Source organism: Lycorma delicatula, chromosome 3 (genome assembly GCF_047948215.1).
Source record: "Lycorma delicatula isolate Av1 chromosome 3, ASM4794821v1, whole genome shotgun sequence".
In the NCBI taxonomy this organism is placed as follows: domain Eukaryota; kingdom Metazoa; phylum Arthropoda; class Insecta; order Hemiptera; family Fulgoridae; genus Lycorma; species Lycorma delicatula.
The window spans coordinates 147,903,723-147,931,476 of NC_134457.1; the positions used below are offsets into that span (position 1 = coordinate 147,903,723).

General features: G+C 27.4%; 1 protein-coding gene across 4 annotated transcripts in view; it reads right to left on the reverse strand.

Moving 5' to 3' along the window:
* The window catches only part of stj (voltage-dependent calcium channel subunit straightjacket), a 230,930-nt gene that overhangs the window by 66,190 nt on the left and 136,986 nt on the right, over positions 1–27,754 (reverse strand). For 3 of the 4 annotated variants that reach the window (XM_075360777.1, XM_075360775.1, XM_075360776.1), the window contains 3 exons: positions 25,035–25,089; positions 17,764–17,900; positions 6,317–6,382 (listed from right to left, as the gene is read on the reverse strand). In XM_075360777.1, the coding sequence (XP_075216892.1) occupies positions 6,317–6,382; positions 17,764–17,900; positions 25,035–25,089 (258 nt within the window). The remainder of the gene's footprint in view (positions 1–6,316; positions 6,383–17,763; positions 17,901–25,034; positions 25,090–27,754) is intronic. The other variant, XM_075360778.1, reaches the window with a different exon arrangement.

Sequence of the window (27,754 nt, forward strand, 5' to 3'; positions counted from 1 at the left end):
TTTTTATACTTTTATCCATTTCATATAGCAAATATAACAATATACAATATAACTTTTAACAATAAAACAAATATAATAAATTTCTTATTATTTTATATTTGGAAATATTATTTTTTTAGAGTGGAAACAGTTTTTGAACATTACCAGAGTTACAGGATCAATGTAACCCCTTAATAATCCTTTATTATTTTTTTTCTACACTTCAGTGTTCAAAATTATAGACTTGAATTTTTTTCTTTATCTTTATTATAAGCCTCACTAAGTAGGAAAAGTTTTAACATTACATCATGAAGTTACAGTTAATTACCTAAAAGAATTAGTTAATACCTTCACCACTAAGAATAGAAGTTGTAAAAAATTTTCTAACTGCTACTTTTTCAATCAATGTACTTTATAGTTACTATTTTTTTCCTAAAAGTCATTATTTGGAAATAATTTTGTTTTCAAAAGGGTCAATTTGTAATGTTTTGATATATTAAGATTTTATGCACGCATAACAAAAAAAACTCATTTAAAGTGTTTGCAACTATATTTTTACATCTTAGTACTGGTGTGAATTTGTGCTTATTTTTGTTAGTTTACAAATCATTCTAAAAGGTTTGTTTTTTATATTAATAAACCAAATCTTGTTCTTTCCTGAAAAAAAGAGTGAGGTTAAAAAAGAAATAATAATTTTCATCAGTGTAGAGTTAAATTTTAAGCTCTGTTGGAACATTATTTCAATACCAGGTTCGGCAACATATTACAATTTGCTGTAAGAATAGAACCAAAGATATTCCTCATATAATAAAAGCAAATTAAATTTGACAGTAATTTTATCATTCGGCAATGAAAATTATACAAAATGAAAGTTAATAGTAAACTACTTTCAGTTTAAATTTGGTTCAGTTAAAATAATCATTTTGTATCAATTAAATAATGTTAAAGAAAACAGGAACAAATAATAAAAAAGAATTAAAGGGGAATTTTTTCACTCTGTAAAGCAATGAAGAAGATATGTATAGAAAAATTCTGAACAAATATATTTATTTCTCAGTAAAAATAACCAGGCCAGCCTTTCACTAATTAGTAAAAAAAAAAGAAAAAAGTGAAAGATGCTTTATTAATACAGAAGGAATAAGCATTAATGGTTGATTTGTAAATAAAACTATTAATAAAACATACTAATCATAGGCTGTACATATTGGTAGAAACAGATTGCATTAAATATGGATACAAAACAGAATTACGTAATCTAAAATACTTTATTACAGACAGTTTTTATCCATTTTACAGCAAGTCTGGAAGTCACATTTATGTGGAATGAAGGACCACTAAAGCAATTTTCATTGCAAAGTCTTGGAAGAACAGAAATGCAACATTTCAGCCTGCTTTTCTATCATCATCCATTTTTTATAACAATCAAGACAGTGATCAGGAATTATACACTGAAGGGAGAGTTAATTAAATTATCACTCAATCAATTCCTTATTGGACTAGATGAATTTGTAACACAGCATTAAATCATTTTATGAACAGAACAAGAAACCAGCCTCTTTGAAAGAAGTTGTCTAAGGAGCATTTCTTAGTATTCAGGGGCATATGATAATACCTCCTGCAGATTTATTTTGGATACAGCCCATGATTATGGTGCTGGCATATCATCCAATGGTGATTGAAGTTTATGCTCTTTTGGAAATCTGCTCAGAGTAATCAATTTAGAGAGAATTAGAAATTTAGTGGTTAGAAAACCATGGGGTATTATCATCAGCATTGTAGAACTTTGTTATGGACAACTTGCTTGTCAAAACAAACAAGCAGAATTGGTACACATAAACTTATGTAGATTATCTTGCTCTTCTGATAGAATAAATTCTTTGAGATAGTAGAAATCATAAAAATCTCTGAATTTATTTTTAATTGATCGAGGGAGAAGGATCTCTCAATTAATTTTGAAAAAAACTATCTTAGTACCTCTCACTATAAAAAGAAAATTTAATGGTATCAGTAACAGAGTCTGATGTTACTACATGTTATGAGGTTATCTCAAACATTAACACTTAAAATCTAAAATATTTGTTTGAAAATGTCAATTTGATTGACTATAATGAACCTCTGTTTGGGCTTATGTGTCTTGTGCACATATTTTTTGGTTAAAGATCATTTGAGCACAGAAGCCCAGAAGGTACCTTTTTCTGTCCTCAATATAATATATAAAATGTTCAACAGTTTGTAGATTATTTTAACAGTCCAATTAGTGCTAAGAATTATTTTTTTTTTATGGAATGTAAGAAACTTCATCATAAAAAAGAATTCTATTTTTGGAGTTCCCTTCCTTCCAGGTATCAGATCTGAACTTGTATTCCGACTCTAAATTTTTTCAAAGATGTGGAGATGAGGTTGTACATTTAGATAATATGAGATTTACACAACACCGTTTAGACTAATATGTTTAGACGGAGACTTGCTCCTATGGTAATCTTATTAAAAAACAATATATAGTTGTTATTAAGAGATATACAGAATAAAACAGTACAGCAATATTATTCTCAATGGTTGACGTTTTTAAAAAAGTTCAACTTTGTCTTGCTAGATTAATTGTTTTATGTAAATAATTTTTTAACCGAAGAACTTTTAGCTACACTTTCAACAACATATCCAATTAAAATGAGAAATATCAATATTCAGATCAGCTGTTTTCTGATTTAAGTAAATCTGGATAATTTTGTGAGGTGATATAAAAAACTAAATTCAAAGATATTGCCTATAAATGTTAGAAACAGGAGTCAACTGTAATCTACTGTATTGGTAGTGAGATTCTTCTGCAACTTGATCTTATATCTGAACTAGGCATCACTTAAATTTAAATCAAGGCTGTCAACAAATGTTAAACCATCAAACAAATAGTTGGTATAAGAAATTATAAAAATTCTCAAGATGACAAAACTATTAAACCATATCCTAGCAGGAACTAAACCTGAGTATTCATTTGCTGTTTCTTTGGTACTTCTAGTTTAATTTTTTTTTCAAAAATGTTTTCATTTATATAATTACAATTGTTTATATTTTCATTTTTTTATTATTACTTTTTTCAATTTATTAAATATTAAACAATTCAATTCAAAACTGGACTTATCTTCTAAAGGCTTTTTAGTGCTCATTATTAGCTCCTTTAAACAGTACCATATCCATAACATTGTTGTTAATGGTGCCTGTCAACTAAATACCTCATTTAGTATGGTTGGAAATGGGGAAAATTTGCAATCATTATTCAAAATTCTTTTACCTTTCTTCACTCCTTTAAACTCAGGATTTCAAAATCTAGAAATTGATGTTTAGATATTCACATTAAAATTACACAAACCAAAAATCAAGCTGATGTCTTCATTTGTTAAGAGAAATTAAAAAGAATAGTAAATTTCATTGTTACTTCATTTTAATCCTTTAAACTTGGAATTTCAGAAAATCCTTTCTTAATGTGTACATATACCGTAAGAAAAACGTGTATGTAAATTTTTATCAATTTATACTTCAAAACAAGAATTTCTGATTACTATACATTTCCATGTAACATTTTATTCATATTTTAACCCAAAATAATTGAAACACAGTGAAGAGTAATTGAAAAACAAGATAATTTAACCCAAGATAATTGATAAACAGTATTTCTTGAAGAGTATTTCATTGAATCAAATAATTTAAAGTTCTACAAAAATACAAAACAAAATTGGCTCAATAAATTGGTATCAAAAATGTATGAAAACATTGAATTCAAACAAGCAATCATAAATTTCCACTGAAAAAATTACAATCCAAATAAAATTTATAAATCAATAAAAATAATAACATGTTACATTTTTTTAAAAACCTTTTAACAAAATCCCTAATAATAGATTTTACAAAAGCCAAAATTATTAAAATTAAACTTAATGTTAGTAGAGAAAAGGTTTTAAATTAAGAATCAGTCAAATTCACTTTAGTGAATTATAAGTTCACATTTATAATAAGTTCATTAGTATAGTACAGTATAGTATAATAAGTTCATATTTAGTTTAATTTAAAATCAGTTCATTTTAGTTTATGAAACACTGTCATGTATAGCAATAAATAACTTGTTCGTTAATAGACATAACTTCAAAACTGAAGAGAGTAATACACATACAGATTACCTTCAAAATAGTAATAATTTTCACACCAATAACTTAAAAATGTTACTGTTAAAAAATTTAAAGAAAGAACTTTCAAAAATACTACTTGATTGAAAGCAATAAATTGATGAACACCTATGTATATGGAGCACTTCATATACTTCTTCATAATACAAGGAAGCAAACCAAAAAAAAGTGTTTCCCTATACCTGACCAAAATTTATAACTTCTTTGTCAAACATAGTGTAAAGTCTAATACCTGTATTATTTACTTCCATTCATTCACATATTCACTGATTAAAATTAAACATCTCTCACAACTACACAACAATTTATATTACACAGATATACAATGGGTAAGAACAGATACGAATAAATGATATGCACTAAAAAGGATATGACTGTTTATACACTGTAAACATTTAATATCCATGCCACTATATTGAAAATACAAAAAAAAAAATATTAAAAAAACAAATTAATAACACTAATGTTTTCTGTGCATTAAAAATATTCTATACATTATCATATTTACATGCTTAATTATGAATAATGTTAATAGAAAAATATAATAATTATTTATAATAGAGTATTAAAAAAAATAACAAACGTTGAGACTGTGTGGTATAAATATGTGTAACATATTTTATGTGAAAATGATTAAAAAAAAGTGATTAAAAATACAAAAAAATAAAGTTAAAAAATGGTGTTTCATATGTTGCAGCAATGCTTGGATTATGCAGAATGTTTACAAATCAGTTTTCTTTATTCATAAAATGTAATGACTATAATTTTCAAAACCGAACTGCTGAGTCAGCCATGCACACTTTTTTCTACTAATCCAGTGGCTCTTAAGGGAATAATAACTAGAATGAGGATATTAAGGATCATTTAAAGGAATTAATAATTAATAAGTATTCAAAGTCGACATCAAATAACTTAGTAGCTCAAGTAGTAATAAGAAATTGATAGTTTTAATTTAAAGATATTATTAATAACATTTGTAAGTATACAAATAAATTATGACTAATAATCTAAATTTTCTGACAGACAAAACCCGAAAGAGTAACTATATGTTTTGATCTTTGTAAACTAGACATTTGTCAATTACAATCATTTAATCTATATTTGTAAGATGCCAAGCAATTGTATCAATCATAGAAGAAAATAATGTAATGTGACAAGTTTTAGCCATAAATAATCATTTCTCTATGAATAAAAGAACAGTTAATACATTTAGCACCCTTTTTTCAACTGAGTACATCTGAGAAAGATGTATGATCATGACATGTGATTCGAGTAGTTTAAACTGTAAACCTGTAGATAAACATGAAATTTAAATAGCTAATAAAAAGAGTGTAGTTTTATTTATACAAGAGAATGTCATGAAACTAATTTTATTGGCAAATGGAAAAAATTTAAGACAAATCATTGAAATGATTTGTCATTTCAATGATTCAGAAGATGCAAGATTCAATTTCATTCAGAAGATGCAAGACTTCTCATAAATAAAAATGAAAAAATATAAGTCAATAAATACAAAATACATTACTAGTACATGATATATTTTAGTCTGGTGTTGGTAACAATTTTTACCACTTCTGAAACAAAATGTAACAAATTAGAATACAATTATTGTTATTTACAACTATGAATAAAATTGAAAAACTTGTTTTTTAAGTGTAAAATGATCAATGGTAATACAATTGGTCTTCTATTTTACCAGAATTTACATAAAAAACAAAACTAAACAAAATTATAAATAATCTTCATATGTAAGAAAATTTTTTATAAAATAATTTTTTTCTTCCAGAAAAGTAAAATTAAAATGTACAATATATAACATAATACATATTAATAATATGTAATGCTCATATGCATGTGTATTTACACATAGGTAAGTGAATGCAAATTAATGAACACAATATTAAACATTAAATTAATTAGAAAAATATAGGAGAATAGTAAATAAACAATAAATGGTAAAACATTTTAGTATCTGTCAAGGTAAATTGATTCAATAATAACTATTAAAAAGGATATTTGGAAATGAAAGTAATCATTCTCTTTCAGAACCACTGGTCTATCATAACACATAGTGCGCTACAGTGCTCTCTGTGCAAACATAAAAAAAAATAATTATATTTTGCAACCACTCAACTTCCCACTTTCCATTAATTTTTACTCACAGAAATACAAGTCCTTCTTCATGATTTCATAGTCACTTTTTTCAGACTTTGTTGCACTTGAGTTAGCTGTGGAATAGACACAATTTCATTTTTTACATCTGAACATTATGTTCATTAAAAAATGAAATTTTTTTATCAGTATCATCTAATAATACTAAGCATCATCAATAATGATCGGGAATAATCAGGCTTTTTTTATCAGTATCATCTGATAATTAGTAATACTAATTACAATTTTTTTTAACAATACAGATTTTGTTGTATTGAAACACAAATTTTGTTACAACAAGAATTACGACAAATATGTTCTACCACTAATATGTTTATAGATAAATTTTTCAAAATTTATGTAATCTCACCTCATACCATTCCACAAGTATACACACACTCACACAATTGCAAAAGCACAGTTACAGTTACAGTTTTTTTTCTTTTAATACACTGTAATTAACCATATTTTGATTAAAAGAACAGAAACCTTCCACGTTTAATAGAACTTAAAACCTGTATCTACTAAAGTAATTAATTATTCACAAAATGGGTATGACTGATTACTTTTAAGTGTCAAAAATTTAAGAGCATCTTAAAAGTAAAGTTTTCATGCCTCTGAGCATGCATATGTTATGTTTAATTAGAAAAAATATTTCACAAAAATATGTAAAAGGTCATAAAACTCACTTAAATGATAACGATTGTTGTGGTATTAAAGAGTCAACATGCTTGAATTAAGACAACTGGTTCAAAAAGTTTTATTTTACTAGTTTACATACATTTTATATTTTTCTAGTTAATACAATAAGATAAAATAGATTAAACTTTTACAGGGAAAAAAATCCACAGAAAGTAATCATTTTATGTTTTCTTCCTACACCAACTGGTGTTTAATAATTAGCAAAGGCATATTTTTTTTTGTTTTTGGTTAATTAAATTTACCACAATACATGGTGTTTTATACACATATCAGTTGAGACACAAAATTGCACATATTTTTTTATATTTACAGATTACTGCATGCAATGAAATAGTCCCATGTTTAACTTTAGTCACTTGGAGGAATCAGTTTCTCGTCAATGTGATTTTGGCGCCTTCCATACATTTCAATTTCCACGATGCTACTCCACAAAATATTTCACATATTGTATGGAACCTACTGGTTGATAGGGCAATACAGCTCTAGTACACAGGCACATTTTTATGATTTCTTATATTTGATTATTTAAGCATTAAAGGTAACAAAAAGTGTTTCAGTAAATTTGGATAACTAGTTCCTATAATATTATATCATAATTTTGTATAAATAGTGGTAATGGTGTATAAATGGTTTATGTGATAGATCACCTAAACATTTTTCTCTTGAAAGTGAAGGGTAAAACAACAAATGCATGCAAAGATTAATTTAACTATATTATTAAAGATGCTGTCAGAACGGCTTAAAGGGGACTTGTAGGATATAAGAATTTTTTTAACATGCCTGTTGGATCTTGTCATACTTTTTCTTCTAACTGTGTGTAAACACCTATCTGCTATTGGCTACTCGTGTGCTTCTCTTCAGAGTTACTTGCAGTCTTGATTCCTTACTTAATTAGACATGCAAATTCAATGCATTAAAACAAAGTAAAAGCAACATTTTTTTTTAAATATATAACAATAATAACTGAAATGTAGGAAATGTGTGCTTCAAGTCATTGATTATTAAAAAATAGTAAACACTTATAAAATTGAATAATAAAAAGAAGAATAGTATTTAGTCATTTAAGTTACAGTAATTTTAAAAATGTTACTTAAAATCTTGTAAATAGTAGTGTGCAAAATAATCAAATTTATAGCAATGTTAAAGGATGATTCTGATTTGTATTTACTTACTTGACAATGGTGCTATTTCATTAATATGTAAACATTTTATTTTTTATTATTTTAGTAATTAATACTTCAGTTGTTTTCTGTAAAAAGGGTAATTTTGTGTACAACAATTTTCTCCTTTTATAGTTCTAAGTGGGTTATCAATTTGATCAGTTATATATGCAATAATAATCTCTCATTTATCACATAAAAAAAGATAACTGATTTCACAAAAGTTATCTGTAATGAGAATAAGAAAAAAATGTCCTAAATGTATTTTATAATGTACAACTTCCAACTCACCAGCACATAATACTTTTTAGAAAGCAACATATTTTTTGGCAAAAAATCATTAATTATTTCAAAGAGAAATAAGAATTTATGATTAAACTGAATAATTTTTAATGGCAAATTAATAATCCTAAGGTGTAATATGAATTATAAAACTATGTATTCGTGAGCCATTTAATACCCAAAATAATCATTAAAAAATGCCTTTGCTTTTGAAAATTTAGATCCGTAAATAAATAGATGAAATAGGTCATAAAATAATTTTTTTATTCTTTATTTTTATTACAATTAAATTTTGTTCTTTAAAATATTATATTACACTGAATTTTCATGTAATTAACTAATCATTTTTTTAAATTAAATGAAAATCCCAGAAAAATTAATATGTTTTAGTTAAGGATATTAAATTCAATTATTATTTAATATTAAGGCATTTAATATATCTAGACATATAAAAATCTTTTGGTAAAGAATATACTAAACCTAATATTACAAGTTGTCAGCCTACTGATAGAGACCAGCATCCTTTAAATCTTGAATTAGAAATAGTACAAAGAAACAATTGTAATAACAAACTGAATTATTATTCAAGATTTTTCAATTTCTATTATGTACTGATTACTATAAATACAAATTAATACATTAAAAAAAACACTTTTATTTGTTTTTTATTGGGCTATTTTACACAAATTTTCTGAGAAATAGATTCTCTACAAATTTTTGTAATAAATTCTATGCATTTATTAGTAATTTAACAAAGTTTTTGTATTACAAACGTAAAAAAGTGTTTTTAGACAACTAATCTTTCTGTTTTACGTCAGATATTATGAAAACTATTAGAAATATGGTTCTGGAACCTGTTTTATTCAATCTGTCGGTTCAAAAACAAAAAAGGTTTTATTTCACTCTTTGTCCAGGAATCAGTGTGAAATCTTTTGCTAGCCGTAACTTGCTAACGGAGCATTTCTGGATTCATATGAACTTTTTTTGCTAGTAGAATAAACTCAGAAATTGCCAATAACACTATATGATTAAAGCAGCATTTATATCTAAAAACTTTACTTAGATAATGTTTAGGCCCTTATCCAAAGAATTGTAGGAACTTTAAACGAATTCGATATTTTACTTAATAAGAAAGTTATAGAGATATTTGGTTTTTTGGAAAAAGCCCCCCCATGGTCTGATTTTGCCCATTAACAAAGTTGACAAAGATTTTGGGTCATTATATTTTATGTATAAATTTGAAAGCGATTGACGCAAAATTGCAGCAGTTATCGTGTCCACAAGAAAGTGAAATATATATATATATAAATGTATAGATTACTTCTGAACTGATGGTGGTTTTGGGATCTGGGGGATGTGAAATGCAAAGACATGTCAAAATTTTCCGGAAGTTGAATCATGTTATCCATTACAATAGGTACGTACCTTTCTAATGAAATCCAACTAATAATAAGTAAAAAAATTACCTTTGATAAATGATTTTTAATGTTATTTTAACTCATCAATTGAAAAATTTAAATAAAAACTAAACTTAGTTTTCATCTAACTTATATAAAACACCTTTATTAAATAAATTAAATTGTTTAAAAAAGTATATAAAAAATTAAACAAAAATAAGTTCATAAAACATCCCTATAAGTAACATCTCTTTAGTTAACCAACAAACACACCACTCTATCAACAAACCAGCTCTCTTCACTATAATCCATTATCACATTCAGTTCCTCATGATCAGACCTAAATAGTCAATAATAAACATTTACCACAAATCTTTATGTTTGGCTGTATGATTTTTTAAATATGAATCTTCATAATATTAACTGTAGTGATAAAAATGTGCTTTGTTATTAATAGTGATCAAATGACAATTTTTTCTGATAACTGCAATATTTTCTTGTGAACCACAGAAACTTCACAGTGGAATAAATATATATTTTTTTGAATATTAAAATAATTCATTAACATACACTGTGCTAATAAATCTGGAAATTAATATGGTAAGTTTAACTTATCTAATTACCGAGTTTTGGTGATTTATATTTCATATAATATAGATTTAAATAAATTAAATTTTTAAAAAACATATTAAAAGAATTAAATAAAAACTAATTCATAGAGCATCCCTACAAATAATATTGCTTTATTTAATCAACAAACCAGCTCTCGATTTATATATATATTAAAATTACCATATTAAAACCAAAAATCAATTTTCATGGGATCTCGCATCTTCAATTGGTATTGGATTCTATAATTACATTAAAACATACTGTTTTTATAATTTGTATAAAGTTTGCTGTCCAATATTCAAAATTCTTACATTCCTAATAAACTTCAAATTTTATAACAATTTTGACAAATTCAAAAATTCACAAATTTTAAAAACAGTAGGTTTTAATGTAATTATAGAATTCAATACTGACTGAAGATGCAGAATCCTGTGAAAATCAATTATTGGAATTAATATGGTAAGTTTAACTTATCTAATTACTGTGTTCTGGTGGTTTATATTTTGTATAATATTAAATATTATTAACACAGAGGTGTATGTTAATGAATTATATATATAGAAGACTAAGCATATATCTATACAAATTTCAGGAATTATTTATTAGCTCCTGATATTAATTCTAAAGTTCTATCAGAAATACAGGTATACAATAAGTTTTAAAAGAGATAAAAGATAATATTTTGAATAATTAACAGTAAGATTACTATAGATACTGACACTAATTTTAATATAATTTTATATATAAAAAAATTCTCAGCTTAGCATGATTATATTAATTTATTAAGATAAATTAATATAATTTATCTTTATAAATTTAAACTTATAAAGATAAATTCACTTTATAAATACTAAGAAGTATGGTTCTAAAAAATCATTTAAGTTTTATCATGCAGTTCCTTTCTAAGTGTTACTGCAGATAACACTAGTTAATGGCACTCATTTTGAAGCAGTTTGTTTGTTCATTCGACATCCTGCTCATAACGTATATGAATAAACACAATATATACCAAATAAATTGTTTAATCGTGTACTAAACAGATTCCTAATCACTTCAAGAACCAGCACATCTGGAATATCATTGAGGGAGAAACTGCAATCTACAGGTGATTCCAAATTGCATGGCAATCTCTCAGGAGCCAAAAATAAGAAAAAGTTTATATAAACATAAATTAAAAAACAGTTCGTTAATGAGTTTCAAATCACAAAATATTAAGCCCTGCTTCTGCTTTCTCTGTGAAATTAAACCGTACTAATTCTAGTGGTACAAACCAAGGAGTAAATTTGGTGCTACCTTGTGGTTGATCTAAAATTTGAATAAAAGTGGTCTCAGACTCTATCTCACAGGTTTTAAGAAAAACAGAGTAAAACATGAAAAGGTTTTGTTGGAGAACAGAGTTTTTTAGGTTTGGAATCAAATAACTTTATTAATTTACCAATATGTAATAAACATTTCTAGTTACCTTTGTAGAGAATTGATGTAAATAATAATGTCTATTAAAATTAAATACAAACAATTTGAGAAGTTCAACTTTAATCAGAAACAAAATACACAAACTGGATCAGAAAAATTATATGATTTTTAACAGAACAATTTCATACAAATGCTAAGCATTGTTATAACATATTAATTATATTACTTACATTAAAAATTATAAAAATAAATTTGAAAGATATCTTTTAAAACTGAAAAAATAAATTTGAAAGCTATCTTTTAAACACATTAAACATTTTTTTTTTCTAGGTTGACAATAACAACTGATCAATAATTAAGTTTAGTGTCTATCATTTGAATATTCATTTGAGTGATGTTTATGTTGTCATTGTTCAGTCAGTCATTCACAATGGATGATACCATAAATTTGTTTTCATTTGCAGAGTTGAAGGACATGTTGTTAATTTATGGTAGAGTAAATGAAAACGGATTGGCTGCTGCATGTGAACACTGGGAAAATTATCCAGATTGAAGAGTAGCAGATCGTAAAGCATTGAAGATTTGGAGAGGCGAGTTCAAGAAATATGTATGCTCAAATTACAATGAATCGATGCTGGTCATGAACATTCTGTGAGAAAATTTGCCAATGCTGAAGAAGGAATATTGAATATCGTACAAGTATCTCCCACCTCAAGCACCAGAAGGTTATGATATCACTTAGTTTGGGGTGAACGTTACAGGAGCAACAAATTATACCCATTCCACAAAACACTTGTACAATAGTTATTACCACCTGATTTTGAGAAAAAGATGAAATTCTGTAGATGGTTAATTAGTAAATGAGAACATCATCCCAATTTCCTAAGTAATATTCTAATTATGAATGAATCCTGATTTACAAGAAATGCCATTGTAAATTATCGAAATATCCACAATTGGCAGAATAAAATCCCCATGCGACTGCTACAAGTCATTTACAACGCACTTTTTTATTAATATGTGGTGTGGTCTTCTTGATGAAAATCTCATAGGCCCTTTTTCTTACCACCAAAGCTCAATGGAGACCAGTACTTGAATTTTTTGCAAACAAATTTGATGGAACTTTTGGAAGATATTCTATTCGGAGATAGAGAGCAAATGTGGTTTTTCAATGATGGTGAACCTACTCACTACTGTCATGATATGATGAATCATTTAAATAACGCAATTGATTGATTGGAACAGACCGGTAAAATGGTCATCTTGATCTCCTGATCTAACGCCAGTAGACTTTTTCTTTTGTGGTTGGATGAAGTCAGTCTATTCCACTCACATTGGCACACAAGAAGAACTGAGACGTATAATAGAAGCTGGGGTTAGTATTTGGAATAATAATATTATACGTGCTTGCTAGCATGATGAACTATTCAATGATCTGAACTATGCATTGAACAGAATTGCAGCTAAATTGAGCAACTGCTTTGAAGAAATCTTTGCAGCGTTATCAAGTAACCATTTTCATATTTATAAGTTTTTAGAAAAAACCAAAAAGTGATTTTTATTTTTTAAAATATATTTTTATTCATTTTTTTGTTATTGATCAATTTTCTATATGTTTTCATTTACATTATGTTATTCAAACATTGCGCCAAAATGTTCAGTTTAAAACTGTATCATTCACAAATTTGTGTTTAATTTTATAAGATGTTATTTACAACAATTTTCTCAGAATTAAATATTCTCTACAAAGTTAATTAGAAATTTTTATTTGTTTTTTTGGTAAATTAACAAAGTTATTTTAATCCAATCCTAAAAAAGTGAATTTTCCAACAAAAATTTTTCATGTTTTACCCGGTTCTTCTTAAAACCTAATTGAGATAAGTCTGGGACCAATTTTATCCAATGTTTAGATAAAAAAAAACATAAGGAACAACCAAATTTACCCCTCGATTTGTACCCCAAGAATTTTTATACGGTTTAATTTCACAGAGGGAGTAGAAAGCAGGACTAAATGTTTCACAAATAAAACTCTTTAATGTACCGTTTTCTGACCTATGTTTATATAAACTTTTTTTTTATTTTTGGCTATAGATTGGTCTCCGAGAGATTACCTTACAATTTGGAATCATCTGCTGTTCTGAGAAGATCTTATAAACATACTTCAAGTATTTAGAAAGTGAGTTGTTTTTTTAATTTATTCTTTAAAAAAGAAAATTCAATAATTTATACTAAAAGAATTTTATTTATCTTAAAAAAAATTCAAAAAGAAAGAGAATCCATACAGAATCATATTTTCTTTGAGCCAAATCATAATACAGGATAGTACACTCACGTACAAAGTAAAATAAACATGCTGTTTTTGAAAATTAAAAAAATTATTATATTAGATCTATAATGCTTAAATTTGAAAAAAATTACATTAAATGGCCAGTATAGGAAATTATTTTTGCATGCATTAAAACTATAAAAGCTGGTTTACTATCGATTCAATGTTTAAATTTTATTAAACTGTAACTTTATATACTAAATAAAATTAAAACAAAAATTTTAACAATAGTACATTTTAAATAATAAAAATGACAAGCATCAAAAGGAACTTCAAATAGGTGAACAGATTATAAAATTAATTACCGCCATAAACTCCAATATATAAATAAATCTAAGGAAAATGAGACTGATCATTGCTTGATGTACAGTATCTTGTGATATAAATAAATCTAAGGAAAATGAGACTGATCATTGCTTGATGTACAGTATCTTGTGTATTATTTTCAAATTTTTAAAAACTTGTTCAACTGATAAATGCAAGAATACAACTCAAAACATTAACAAACTAGGATGGTAAATCATCACCAGCAGATACTTGAGAAGAATATTTCACAATGAACTTTATAACAAGGTAACACTTCAATATAATTCATTTATGTTTGTATTTTGCCACATAGCAAACATGAAGTTACACAACTTTTCACTGCATTAAAAAGTGTCATTACCATTCATCTCTAACATGCTACTAAAAACTGAAATCCATATGTCCTTTATTTAAAAATGAATCTAAATGACTGCCTAATGTACACCTAAAATCATTGTTTTAGAGGAAACAGTGTGAATGGCAAATCAGAAACATTAAATAAATTCACGATTTTCAGTTTTGGCCAACATTAATTTTACTGAACAAATTATTTTCATATAAGATCAGAAAAACATACCTTACAAAGATTATGACAGCTGAAATAAATCAGCAGTACAGTGAAACTTCCCTTAACGGACACTTCCCAATAATAAACTTCTTTTATTACCAGACACTTTTAGATTCTCTGACAAGTTTCATATTGGTATTAATGAATAAAATACTTCTCAATAACGGACCTTCTAAATAACAAACACGGACAATGAAGTTACCTATAAAAACTGTTCAATCAAGTTCTGAAAAATGGATAGCAGGAATATTGTGATTTTTCTCGTTGTGATTTTTTCTCAGTGTGACTAATTTGTTTATCTGTTGTGAACTATATCACTTCCTGTCTAGAAGCTAATATTTTCATTTCAATCAATTCATCATCTAGCGTGATAAGTCATCAGTTATGTGCAAGTGTATATTGTACATTGAGCACGTGTAATATTTCTGTTACATTATAGCATTTTTTATTGTAGTTCATTTTCTATACATATGTTTACTGTACATTCAATTTTATATATTTTAAAAAACCGTTACAACCATCATTACTGCAATTTAAATGTCTCAAAAACATAAACACTTGAGATTAAAAGAAAAAGTACTAGCTTTAAAAGTCTATGAAAAAGAAAAACTCAATTGTGCGTGATATGGCAAAACGTTTTGATGTTGGGAAAACTCAGATAAGTGATAACTGAAAAAGCAAACTTGATATCCTAAACTCATGTACTGAAAACGACAACAGTTAAGCAAACATGCATTTTCTAAAACGCCAGGCCTAGCAGTTGACAGTTTGATGTATGAATGGTTTTACAGTGCTTGTTTTAATAACATTCTCGAACTTTGATACATGAGAAAATCCTCGAAACTGCTTAAGAAATCTGTTACAACGAGTTTAAAACATCAGGGGGTCGGTTAGATAAATTTTTAATTAGACATAATGTTTCATTTTAGTGATGAAATGTCTGGTGCTGTAGATGAGAATTTGGTGTCTAAGTGGACGGAAAAGTTAAACAAAATAATGAAAGAATTGTGATGAGACTGGTCTATTTTTCCGGGCTTTGCCCGGTAAAACAATCTGTTGAAAGAGGAATAACGTACAGGGGGGAAGAAATAAAAAAAAAAATTAACTATTATGTAGACTGTGAATTTGTCAGGTGAATTTGAAAAATCATTAATAATCGGCAAATCTGCAAAGCCAAAATGTTTTAAGGTTGTAAACATAAATTCATTAGAAACTGAATAGTATTTAAATAAAAAATCTTGGATGATTGGGAACATAATGATGGAGTGATTGTTAGGTTTTGATTGTAGAATTGGAAGGCAAATTAGGAAAGTCATCATACTATTCTTGGGCAATACAAAATCTCATCCTAACGTTAACTTAGAAAATGTAAAATTGATATTGCTTTCCACAAACAATACTGCAGTATGTCAACCACTTGATCAGGGAATCATTCAGAACTTTAAAATTCAGTACATAAAAAAGGTGTTACTTACTGTAAACAAAGAATGAAGTTACAGATGCTGATGAGCTTTCTAAAAGCATTAATGTACAGGATGCAGTTTTATGGATTCATATAGCAATAAAACAGGTTACTACTACAACAATGAGAAATGTTTCGTAAAATCCGTTATTAAATCTTCACAAACTAACTTCAATCCAACATTAAAAATCTTAGTGAACCTAATGAAAATTCTGTGGAACAGAGTGAATTAGAAGAATTTATTGAATTGTTTGGAAACTACAAAGAATACCTGAATATTGACAACATCCATGACCTTGTTGTTGAAGTCAAATCACATAAGTCACACATTCCTGGAACACGGTTTGATAAACCAGAAATGTAACATGCTACAGGTAAACTCACTATGAAAGTAAGATATACAACCACCATCAGGGTCTGATTCAACAAAGTTTTACAAGATATTCAGACTCTTCTGGGATCTTTAAGTTTTTAAAGTTGACAGATTTTAGAACCACTGAACAGAAACTTATATTTCTCATCATATAATTTTCATTAAAGTGGATTTTAACAATTATGAACCTAAAGAATCTCTCTGTTAGATGAGAAAAATTTTAATCTGCTAAACAAAAACATGAACAACAAGCATCATCTACAATTTCTACAAAACAAAAATTCAAACTACAAGTATTTTTTTAAAAATTCAGTTTGGGCATTACAAATATATAACATATATATTGCATCAATGATAAAATTTTCCTTTCTGTAACCAGATAAAAACAGTTGAAGTATGAAACTATAAATCACAACATGAGCACAAGTTCACTCCAATACTACAACCATGTTTCATTTGGTAGTTAAATTTTTACAGTGGAAGCTTTTATAAAAATACAGAAAAAAAATACTATCAAAAAATTAACTTTTTTAACTGGGATTACATTTTACCAAAAAAAAAAATATAAATATCAAACTGAAGTCTACTTAATAGACCAGAAAAAAAAAATAACACAAAAATTAAAACATTTTAATCAAAAAGCTTAAGTAACAGCTTATTTTAACTACTGTTATAGCTTTTGTCAAATCAAAAATTATAATAATTTATTCAAATATAGTAAATTATTCAAATAAATAAAAATTTCTAAAACACAAGGAACGCATATGTATTATACTAGCGTGAATACATATTCGTAAACAAATAAGTATGCATGTATACAGATGTAATAAATAGATGTTAATAAATTAATTTCTTACCATGATGATCGACTGGCAAAGGTGGAAAAGGTTTATTTGGCCAATACCACCCCTGTTGAGATGTTTTATTTAAAAAGTGCAGTACTTCTTGCTCTGGGGTATCGAATGGATCTTCAAATGAATATTTACAGTAAGTCCTTCAACAAAGTGCAAAATATAACAAGGACAAATATAATAAAACAAAAAATTTCATTAATATATGCAATAAATATACAATGGAAATACATCCAAAATAAAAATTCCATAACTAGTAAGTAAAATGTTAGGAAGAGAAGATGGTATAGAAATCATGCCGTACATCATTTTTATTCAGAATATTTGAACAACAGTCATTAGTGGGTGAAAGAGATGGCCTCAATTTTAATTCTTAGCACATTACACTTTTACACTGATATCTAGACTTTGCTAGAAAGTAAATATTAGCACTTGTGATGTTAAAAGAATTCTCAAGAAGAGAAGTTAATAGTTCTTCATGTTAATGAACTTATAAGCAGGAAAACAGCAACAATTACACTTCAAATTCTTCTCTCTTTAGTGATCTGTGCAACTTTATAAATAGCCATACTTCAACAGAGGCTTAGCTTGTGTGATGTAGTAGCAATTAAATACTAAATAATAAACATTAGCTATAATATCACCCACTATTTTGAATACTGACCTTAAACAGGCACAAGTGAGTTACCAAACTATGTTAAAAGCATGAATCTAATTCTTCAGTAAAAAATGCAAAATAACAAATTTCTAGTTGCTAATATGAAATTAAAGATCTAAAGTAATACTCTTAAATTGTAAAATCTAACCTAGGGACAAGTTTGTTGGAGTTACATAAATTCATTATGATTAGTTTCATCCAGGAATTTTAGACAATTCCAAGGAAACTTGAAACCGAAGGTTTAAAAATACATAAATGGTGTGTGTGATATATAAATTTTGCACTACACACCAGAGAGTAAACATCAATCACTTCTGTGGCATCATTCTTGATCGCCTTCAAAGCCAAAAAAAATTCAAACAAACATTTTCAAAATACAAAGTGATGACAACACTTTGCTGGATCGCCACAGAGTCTTACTGTGTGAGATTATGCCTCTTGGAGGGACAATTAATTCAGATTCTTAATTGGAAATTTTGATGAAATTTCCATCATGCAATTCAAAATCACCAGCATGGTCTTTTGACTTGTATGTTTTCTTCACGACAACACATGTCCACATGCCACAATGTTCTCAAAAGTTTCTCTTAGTGAACTTCTAAGATTTCAGACAGGTGTTTTTGATTATCCACCATACAGTCCAGATCTTGCTTCAAGCAATTTCCACCTGTTTACAAAATTGAAGGAGTTTTTTGGCAGGAACCTTTATGAAAGTCACTCTGATATCAAGACAGTTGTTCATGAATGGCTTAATGGACTGGCGGCAGACTTCTTTGACAACGGCATAGAATAACTAGTGCCACAACTTGACAAATGCTTGAACTTAGTAGGTGATTATGTGGAAAAACAACTTAAAAAGTGTAAAGAGGCTTATATTAAAATTTTTAAAAATACAATAAATTTCTTATAAAATGAAAACAATGTTTACTTTCTGGATAACACTTTTATTTCTCAGCATAAGATTAAATATCTGTATATATGTTACCGTGAAAGACTGAAATTTAGACATCCTTTTGTTTTTACAAGGGTTTCTCGTAATCTATTTACCTTAGTGACGTTTTTTAAAATTTCTAGTTATCATTTCAACCCCCACCAGAGTTTATCTGTGTTTATCAACATATACCGGTGAAGCTCCAACTAAGCAAATATTCCAGTTTTTCACTAATCAGTAGATATGTGTTGACATTCACCAGAAAATAATTTGCCAGATATCAGTTTTTCATGGTAACACATATTCTTTGTTAGTTCAGAAACATTAAATTTGAGATTTAATATCACAAAAGTAGAAGAGATGTTTTTAGAATTTCTTTTTAGGCAACTAATTTCCTTGGTTTTAGTTTTTAAATTGGTTGAGATTTCCTGAATGTGATAAAAAGCAAAAAATTACATAGTTTATATATGGAATGTTTATATATGATGACATCAGTCATCATCATAATAACAGTTTATTCAAGTCAGAACACACCAAAGATTTTAGCATTATAAAACTATGTATCTAATAAAAAACTCATCTTTCTTTTCCAGGATAGCCATAGAAGTTATCATCCCTGAACATAAATTAAAGATTGCTTCTAGAGTTTACTAAAAAAAAGCCTCTATTATTATGAGAAATCTAGCTTATGTAGAATTTATTTTACAATAAAAATAAAAAAAAAAAAAAAAAATAGTATTTTGAGGAATTGTTATTTAATTGAGTGTATTTTTTTTATGAAAGCATATTGCTTAGAAAAAATCTAGGAAATTCTCTAAGTATAATTATAAATTATTATTTGTTATAAATGATTTATCATGGTGACTGGCAGTGCTTCTTCTTCATTTTTCCTGTTTAGCCTCCGGTAATTACCTTTCAGATAATAATTCAGAGGATGAATGAGGATGATATGTAGTGTAAATATGAGTGTAAATGAAGTGTAGTCTTGTACAGTCTCAGTTCGACCATTACTGAGATGTGTGGTTAATTGAAACCCAACCACCAAAGAACACCATCCACGATCTAGTATTCAAATCCGTGTAAAAATAACTGGCTTTACTAGGACTTGAACACTGTAACTCTCAACTTTCCAAATCAGCTGATTTGGGAAGACGCGATAACCACTAGACCAATCCGATGGATGGTGACTGGCAGTGCTGTAACTAGGCAGGTGCACCCACACAGGGCCCACTTGGAAGAGGACCCAAAATTCTGTTCACAAGAAATTATATTTTTAAATTTTAGATTTTTCTACCTTTCTATCGTGCGATTTGGCAATTAGATTCTGCCTTACTTAAACCCTAGATGTCTCTGCTCACCAACATGAACATTCAACTGAATGGCAGAACTGACTGATATTTTGAATATGCCCATGCTAACTTGTCTAACGTAGGTTACATTACAAAGTGAATACATCAATATAGTCACTAAACTTGTGATTTCACATGTACATGTTTGTGAAAACAGGTAAGAATGCAAATAATAATATTAAGATTATTTGACTACAATATATTGAGGATTTCATTAACAGACATGGGAAGAACATGCTTGGATAACCCTGTCAATTTTTTTATGTTGAGTTTTATTACTTTCTGTAGGTAATTTTGTACTTTTGTATTTGTATAGTGAAGTGATTTGCAATGTTAAGGTTTTACGTACTTGTGGACTATTTAATTTAGTACTTTTTAATGTACCATTTGAGTTTTATAGTAAAATTTTAATAATTAATTTCATATGCAACAAATTTTTAGGTTTTTATTATTTTCTGTAAAATGTTTGGTTGGAAAAAATATGGGATACAACAGCATTCAGGCAAATAATATTTCACCATGTGCTTGCATTCGCTATATAAATAATAGTTAGTATAGTTTACAGTATCTTATAACAGTTTTATACTTGTACAAGCAACATGTTAAAAATAATATTTTTGTTTAATTCTAGTTTAAAAATGTCTAAGCAACTGTCAAGTGCACAAAACAGATATATATATATATATATATAAATATATAAGGAAACAAAAATTAGAAGAATGCAAGTCAATGTCATAACAATTTGTTAAATGGCTAAGAACTGAAATAGCTGAAATGACAGAGAATTGAGGAAGGGTGGAAGAGGTCAACTTTAATATAACTTCATAAGCTGATGATACAACACTACAGTTGACATCTAAATAAACAACAATTCTCAGAGAAGCTACAAGGAGCCACTCCATGAAGAAAAATCTACTGCTTCACAAGAAATTTTACTACAGTTGCACCATAATAATTCAAAAAAGGACGAGCCTGCTCAAAGTACTGTTAAACAAATCAATAATACCATACAAAATATGTGCTTTACTGTTAAATTACAATTATCCTCATTCTTGGCTTACTATTACAAATAAATTAATACATTCCCTTGTCACACATGTTCTAGATTAAGGCGACAATATTAATTTCAACACGTTGAAAGCAGACGAATCAAGCGGAAAATTTACAAAGGACTGGTTTTATGTAAAACAAATTAATGGAGAAACTGTTAAAAGGAAATGAATTTTGTATTCCACTAATCAAAATGCATTATTTTGCTTTCCTTGCATGCCTTTTGGATACAATTCACATAATCTTTCAGACCCACAAAAAGGATTTCATGATTGGCGATATTTTCATCCAGTTATTCCCCAACATGAAAATTTTCTGGGGCACTGAAGTTCATATGTGAAATGGAAAGTGATGGAAGAGAAACTAAAATCAGGAAATGCAAATGATGATTATGTAGTTAATTCAATTAACAAGGAAAAAATGATACATTGTAAAATATTGAAAATAATATTGATGTATTCTATTCTGTACCAAAAATAATATTACTATTAGAGGTTCAAATGAAATTATTGGAGATCCAAATTGCGGCATTTTTTTGTTTTAAATCTGATTGAATTTGCTAGCCATTATAATACTACTTTAAAGGAACATATTGAAAAACACAATAAAAATTCAGTTTCTTATTTCTCACCCACTATTCAAAATGAAATAATAAAATTAGTTGGGGGCAACTAATTTAAAATGAAATCATATGCAAAATTAAGAAAGCACAGTACTACACCATTTTATTCGATTGCACCCTTGATGTTTCAAGAAAACAGCAAATGAGTCAGATAATAAGATATGTCCATGTTAATTATAATGGAAAGGTAATGATTGAAGAAAGCTTCATCAACTTTATTCAGTCACATGAAAAAACAGGAGAAGGTTTATTGACTAAAATTTTAAATAAACCAAGTTGATAAATTAAATATTCAAGATTGCAGGAGGACAAGGATTGACAATGATGCCAATATGGCTGGCAAATATAAGGGAGTAAGTGCACGCATTTTAGAAATTAATAATTTAGCAATATTTATACTTTGTGCATCTCAAAATCTAAATTTAACTGGTGTCCACGCTGCATCTACAACTCCAGAAATGATTATGTTTTTTGGTATTGTGCAGATATTATTATATTTTTCTCGTTCTCAACATGTTGGGATATTTTAATGAAGTGTCTAAAATTATCACTTAAAAGTTTTTCTACAAAGTGGTTATCAAAGGCCAGTGCAATAAAGGTATTTACAATTACCTGAGTTAATGAAAGGACTATAAATGATTTTTCAGAATCGGAAGCTGTATTGAATGTAAAAAGTAAGATTTTGCAAATTAATTATAAATTTAGCTGTACTCTTTCTATAAGGAATAAAATTCTACAATGCTCAATCCAAAAAATAAAGCATTACAACAGGAAGATTTATCAATAGATTGTAGAACAAAATTAATTGCTTAGTACATTACAAGGGCTTCAAGATGCAAGTTTTGAACAAACCTTTCAAGAAGTACAAAATTTGGCTGAAGAAATGGGTATAGAGAAGGGATTTCTTAATAAACGACAGTGAAGAGTTAAGATAATGGAAATTGAAAAAAACACCAGATGAAGTAAGTAACTTGACACCCAAAGAATTATTTAAAGTACAGATTTACGGTGTTCTTGACAGTCAATTGTCTCAAATAGGTTGGCGTTATAAAAGATGAAAACTATATGTGAAGATTTTTGCTTTCTCTATGGTTTGTCAGTACAACATCTGAGTTTTGCTAATTTTAAAAAATCGGCTGCAGATCTCACTATTAAATATAGCAAAGATTTAAAAATGTACGAATTCACATGTAAAAATTGGAAGTTTTAAGTTTGAAGTAACGATTCTTTTACAAAATATAGAGACTACACCTCCGCTTAATTTTCTACAGGCTCTTCAAGATTTTGGTTTAATGAGTCATACCTAAATATCAATGTCGCTCTACGAATATTTCTAACTCTTCCTGTTTCTATTGCCTCATGTGGGAGAAGTTATAGCAAGTTGAAATTAATAAAAAATTATTTAAGATCAACTATCGAACAACAATGATTATCCAACCTTTCTATTATTTCAATAGAATGCAATATCGTTAAAAATATTAATTATGATGATGTAACGATGCAGAGGGACTGAATCAAATGCTTAATGTAATATTTATGCTAAATATAATAGAAGACAAGGAATAAAAATTCATCTTTTTACAGTTCCAGCAATTTTTTTTCAGACCTCCACAGTACTCTAGCTGATGTGTTTATTGATCTAAGTCAAATAAACTGATTGATTGTATTCTGATAAGATGCTAGTTGACAGAAATTCAAATTGAAGTAAACTAAACTATTAGAAAAATATAATTCTTGCTTTTTTAGAGAGTGATTAATGAAGAATATAAAAAACACTCAGGACATCTGCTACTAGTAAAAATAAAGAAGATAGTACATATAAAGTTATGTTCGGAAATGCTTTGTTAGCAAGTGTTGGCTGGCAAAAAATTTCAGCCTGATTCTTATGCCTTCAGTAAAATTATGCCAGACTATAATTCTTGGAGGTCCAAAATAAGGGGGTAAATTTAGTGATTTTCACCTGAAACATTGAAAAAAGTAGGTCCCAGCACTGTATTTTTAATAATCTTCGAGAAATCTGGGGAATAAGACAAAAATATAGGTTAAAAGACACACTCTTTTATGTATGGTGTAAAATAAACTACTTCATATAGAATTATTTACATAGTTTATAAAAAAATGAATACCAACTGAAGATACGGGACATCACAATAACTAGTTTATTTTAAGAAACTAAATACAAATATAAGAATTTCTAAGTTTATTAAAAACAAGACATCAAAATGAGGCAGATTTTAATTAGGTATTAAATGAAATAAAATGTTCAATATTACAAAACAAAAGAATAAATATTTAAAAAAATAAACTATCAATTTTTTTAAAAAAAAAAGGAAAAATAAAACAAGAAATCAATAAAATGATTTTTTAGACTTCTTAAAAGCTAATTAAAAACTAATTTGAGATAATCATTGATTTCATTTGTTTGAAATAATTTATTAAATTTTTTACCTTTTATTTAAATTCTTTTAAAAATCATATTACACAAAAATCGTACTATCACTAATGTTCCTTTTCATAATCTACTAATAGAAATATTGGATGTTACACAATATTATTAAGTAAATTAAATAGAATTAACTGAATAATTTTAATTAAAATCAAAAATATTCACAAACAAAATAATTTTCATATTCTATTTAGACTTCATACTTTCTATTACACACTTACCAATCAGGATGAACTCGCCAGTTATTTCCCTTAAAGTACCCCAATAAAACATTCCCTGTAAATAAAAAAAGTTTAATTTCCAAAGTAAATTAAAATAATATAATGCAATAAATAATAATCATCAATGGGTTAAGCTTAGTAAACTCTGTATTCATGATAACTGTATTCCAAAATAAAAAATTTGTGAATATAGAACAGTGAAAAGTTATTTAAAATTATAATCTTTCACCTTCAAATTATATACACATTTTATTCATCAACAGGACTTTTCGGAGGTAATTATTCAGTTCCTTTATCAGTTAAGATAATGGTCCTTTATCAGTGGAGGTACTGGTAACTACTACCTTGAAGAAGGAAGCTCTGTAGATTTGAGAGAACAGTTTCCATGAATTGAAAAAGTGAGCAGTTTATAAAAATTAGTGTTATATTTTATCATACTGTTCAACAAATTTATGCAGTTATATACTACTGATCAAAAGATTAATCATACAAAATACAGCAATTTTGTAATATATCACTAGTGGTAGGGGAAGTTTACTGTTGGTCTGCTTTTTTATTAAAATCACAACACACTAAAGTTTTATAAATATATTTACAATAACACTAGCTAACACAAAATTTATATCTAACATGTTACATAACTTTCTCAATGTAATTTGGGTGCTAATTTCAAATATGTTATTAAAATTGTGTTACCACGTAAAGGTTTTACATAAATCGTAAATGTTTTTTATAATAAACTCATTTTTCATCAACTACTGGTTACAATTAAGAATAGTTTCTGTATTTTTACTTTTAAACAATATGCATAAATGCTTAATAATGAAAAAATAAATAGACATATAAATTAAATGATGAGAAGTAGACACATAAAAACATTTCAGTATGATGTCATCATTTGTTGTTCCCTACTACAGAGCTTAAAATCTTATTGTCTAGCTTACTTGTCTATACTATGTGTCGTGCTTGACAGAGTAATTAGTGTTTTGCTATATTTTTATCAATTCTTTATAATACAAAAGTGATTTTTCTCATTTTTATTTGTTACAACATAGCTTCTGAAATGTTTGTGGATGTTCAAATCATCCAGACAATTTTTTTATTATGTTTGCAGTAAATTTATACCTAAATCTCAAAGAAAGACTAATTCTGAATTGGTAAAACACAGCTTATAAATATTATTCTGACTGTGCACTTGGAAATCAAGATAAAATCTGGGCACCTGATGATATTTGCATATCGTGCTCAGAAACTCTTACTGAATAGTTGAAGGAAAAACAATGAGCCATGTCATTTGCTGCACCGATGGTTTGGCGTGAACCTAAGGACCACTTCACCAGCTGCTACTTTTGTAAAAAAATATATTTGAATTTTCATTCAAAAATAGAAAGTTCATAAAATATGCAAATATTTATTTATTTTATCCTAAACTCTAAAGCTGGTACCATATGGAAAGGAGTTATCTATACCTGTACCACTATCTAATCTGACATTGCCAGAAGAACAATCTGAAAATGAAGCAGATGATGTGGAGGATGTTGAAGAATTTCTTCCTGTATCTGATGAGAAATCTCCTCATTTAATTCAACAACATGAACTTAATGTTTTAGTTAACAATTTAAAGTTATCAAAACAGCAAGCTGAACTTCTGGGGATCTAGATTGCAACAGTAGAATTTTTCAGTGGAAAAAAAAAGAACACAAAATAAAACTCAACTTATTTTACTATGAAAAATTCATTATGTGTTTGTACTGGTGTCAATGGCCTGATGAAAGATCTTCAGCATATTGTTGAAGAATGGCATATTTTTATTGACTCTTCTAAAGTTAGCATGAAAGCAGTTTTATTGCATAATGGTAATAAACAGCCATCCATTCCATTAGCTCATGCAGTCGACATGAAAAAACATATGAAACATGGCATCAATATTAGAAGCAATAAAATACAAAGAGCAAATGTGGCAAGTTTGCAATGATCTGAAAGTTGTTGCATTACTTCTTTGTTTACAAAATATTGTTATTTTCTTTGTCTCTGGTATTGTCATGATACAAAAAGTCATTTCAAATTAAAGAACTGGCCATTGCAGCAGAACATTTTAGCTGATGAAAAAAATGTAAAGCATTTACCATTTGAGTGGTAAAATCATACTGTCACTTCACATAAAACTCAGAGTCATGAAAAATCTTGTTAAGACACTAGACAAAGATGGAACAGGATTTAATGATTTAAAAATACGTTTTCAGCTCAGGGAGGGTATATTTATTGGTTCACAAATCAAGAAACTGGATAAGTACTCAACTTTTGATAAACTTTTAGAAACTATTTTAAAATTGTTTTGATGTATTTCAATTTATCTGTGTTTGGATAAATAAAAATTTAGTTGATTTAAATCTTAAACAAATACATATAAATATTTTTTTTTTTTTTTAAATATTGATTTCATAGTGATTATGGATTTATTAGTAAATAAATCTTATGTATCAAAAAAACATGACATATTACACAAATTCTGATAACAGTTTTGAATTCAGCACCCCGAAGTTAGTTAAAATCACCATGTAGGATACCAGATACATGAAAAATGTTATTTTTTGTTGACTAGTGTAATTTTTTGAATACTCAATTTCATCAACATATTAAATACTGTGTTAATACAATTTAATATATGAAGTATAAACCACCAAACACAGTAATTAGATAAGTTAAAACTTACCATATTA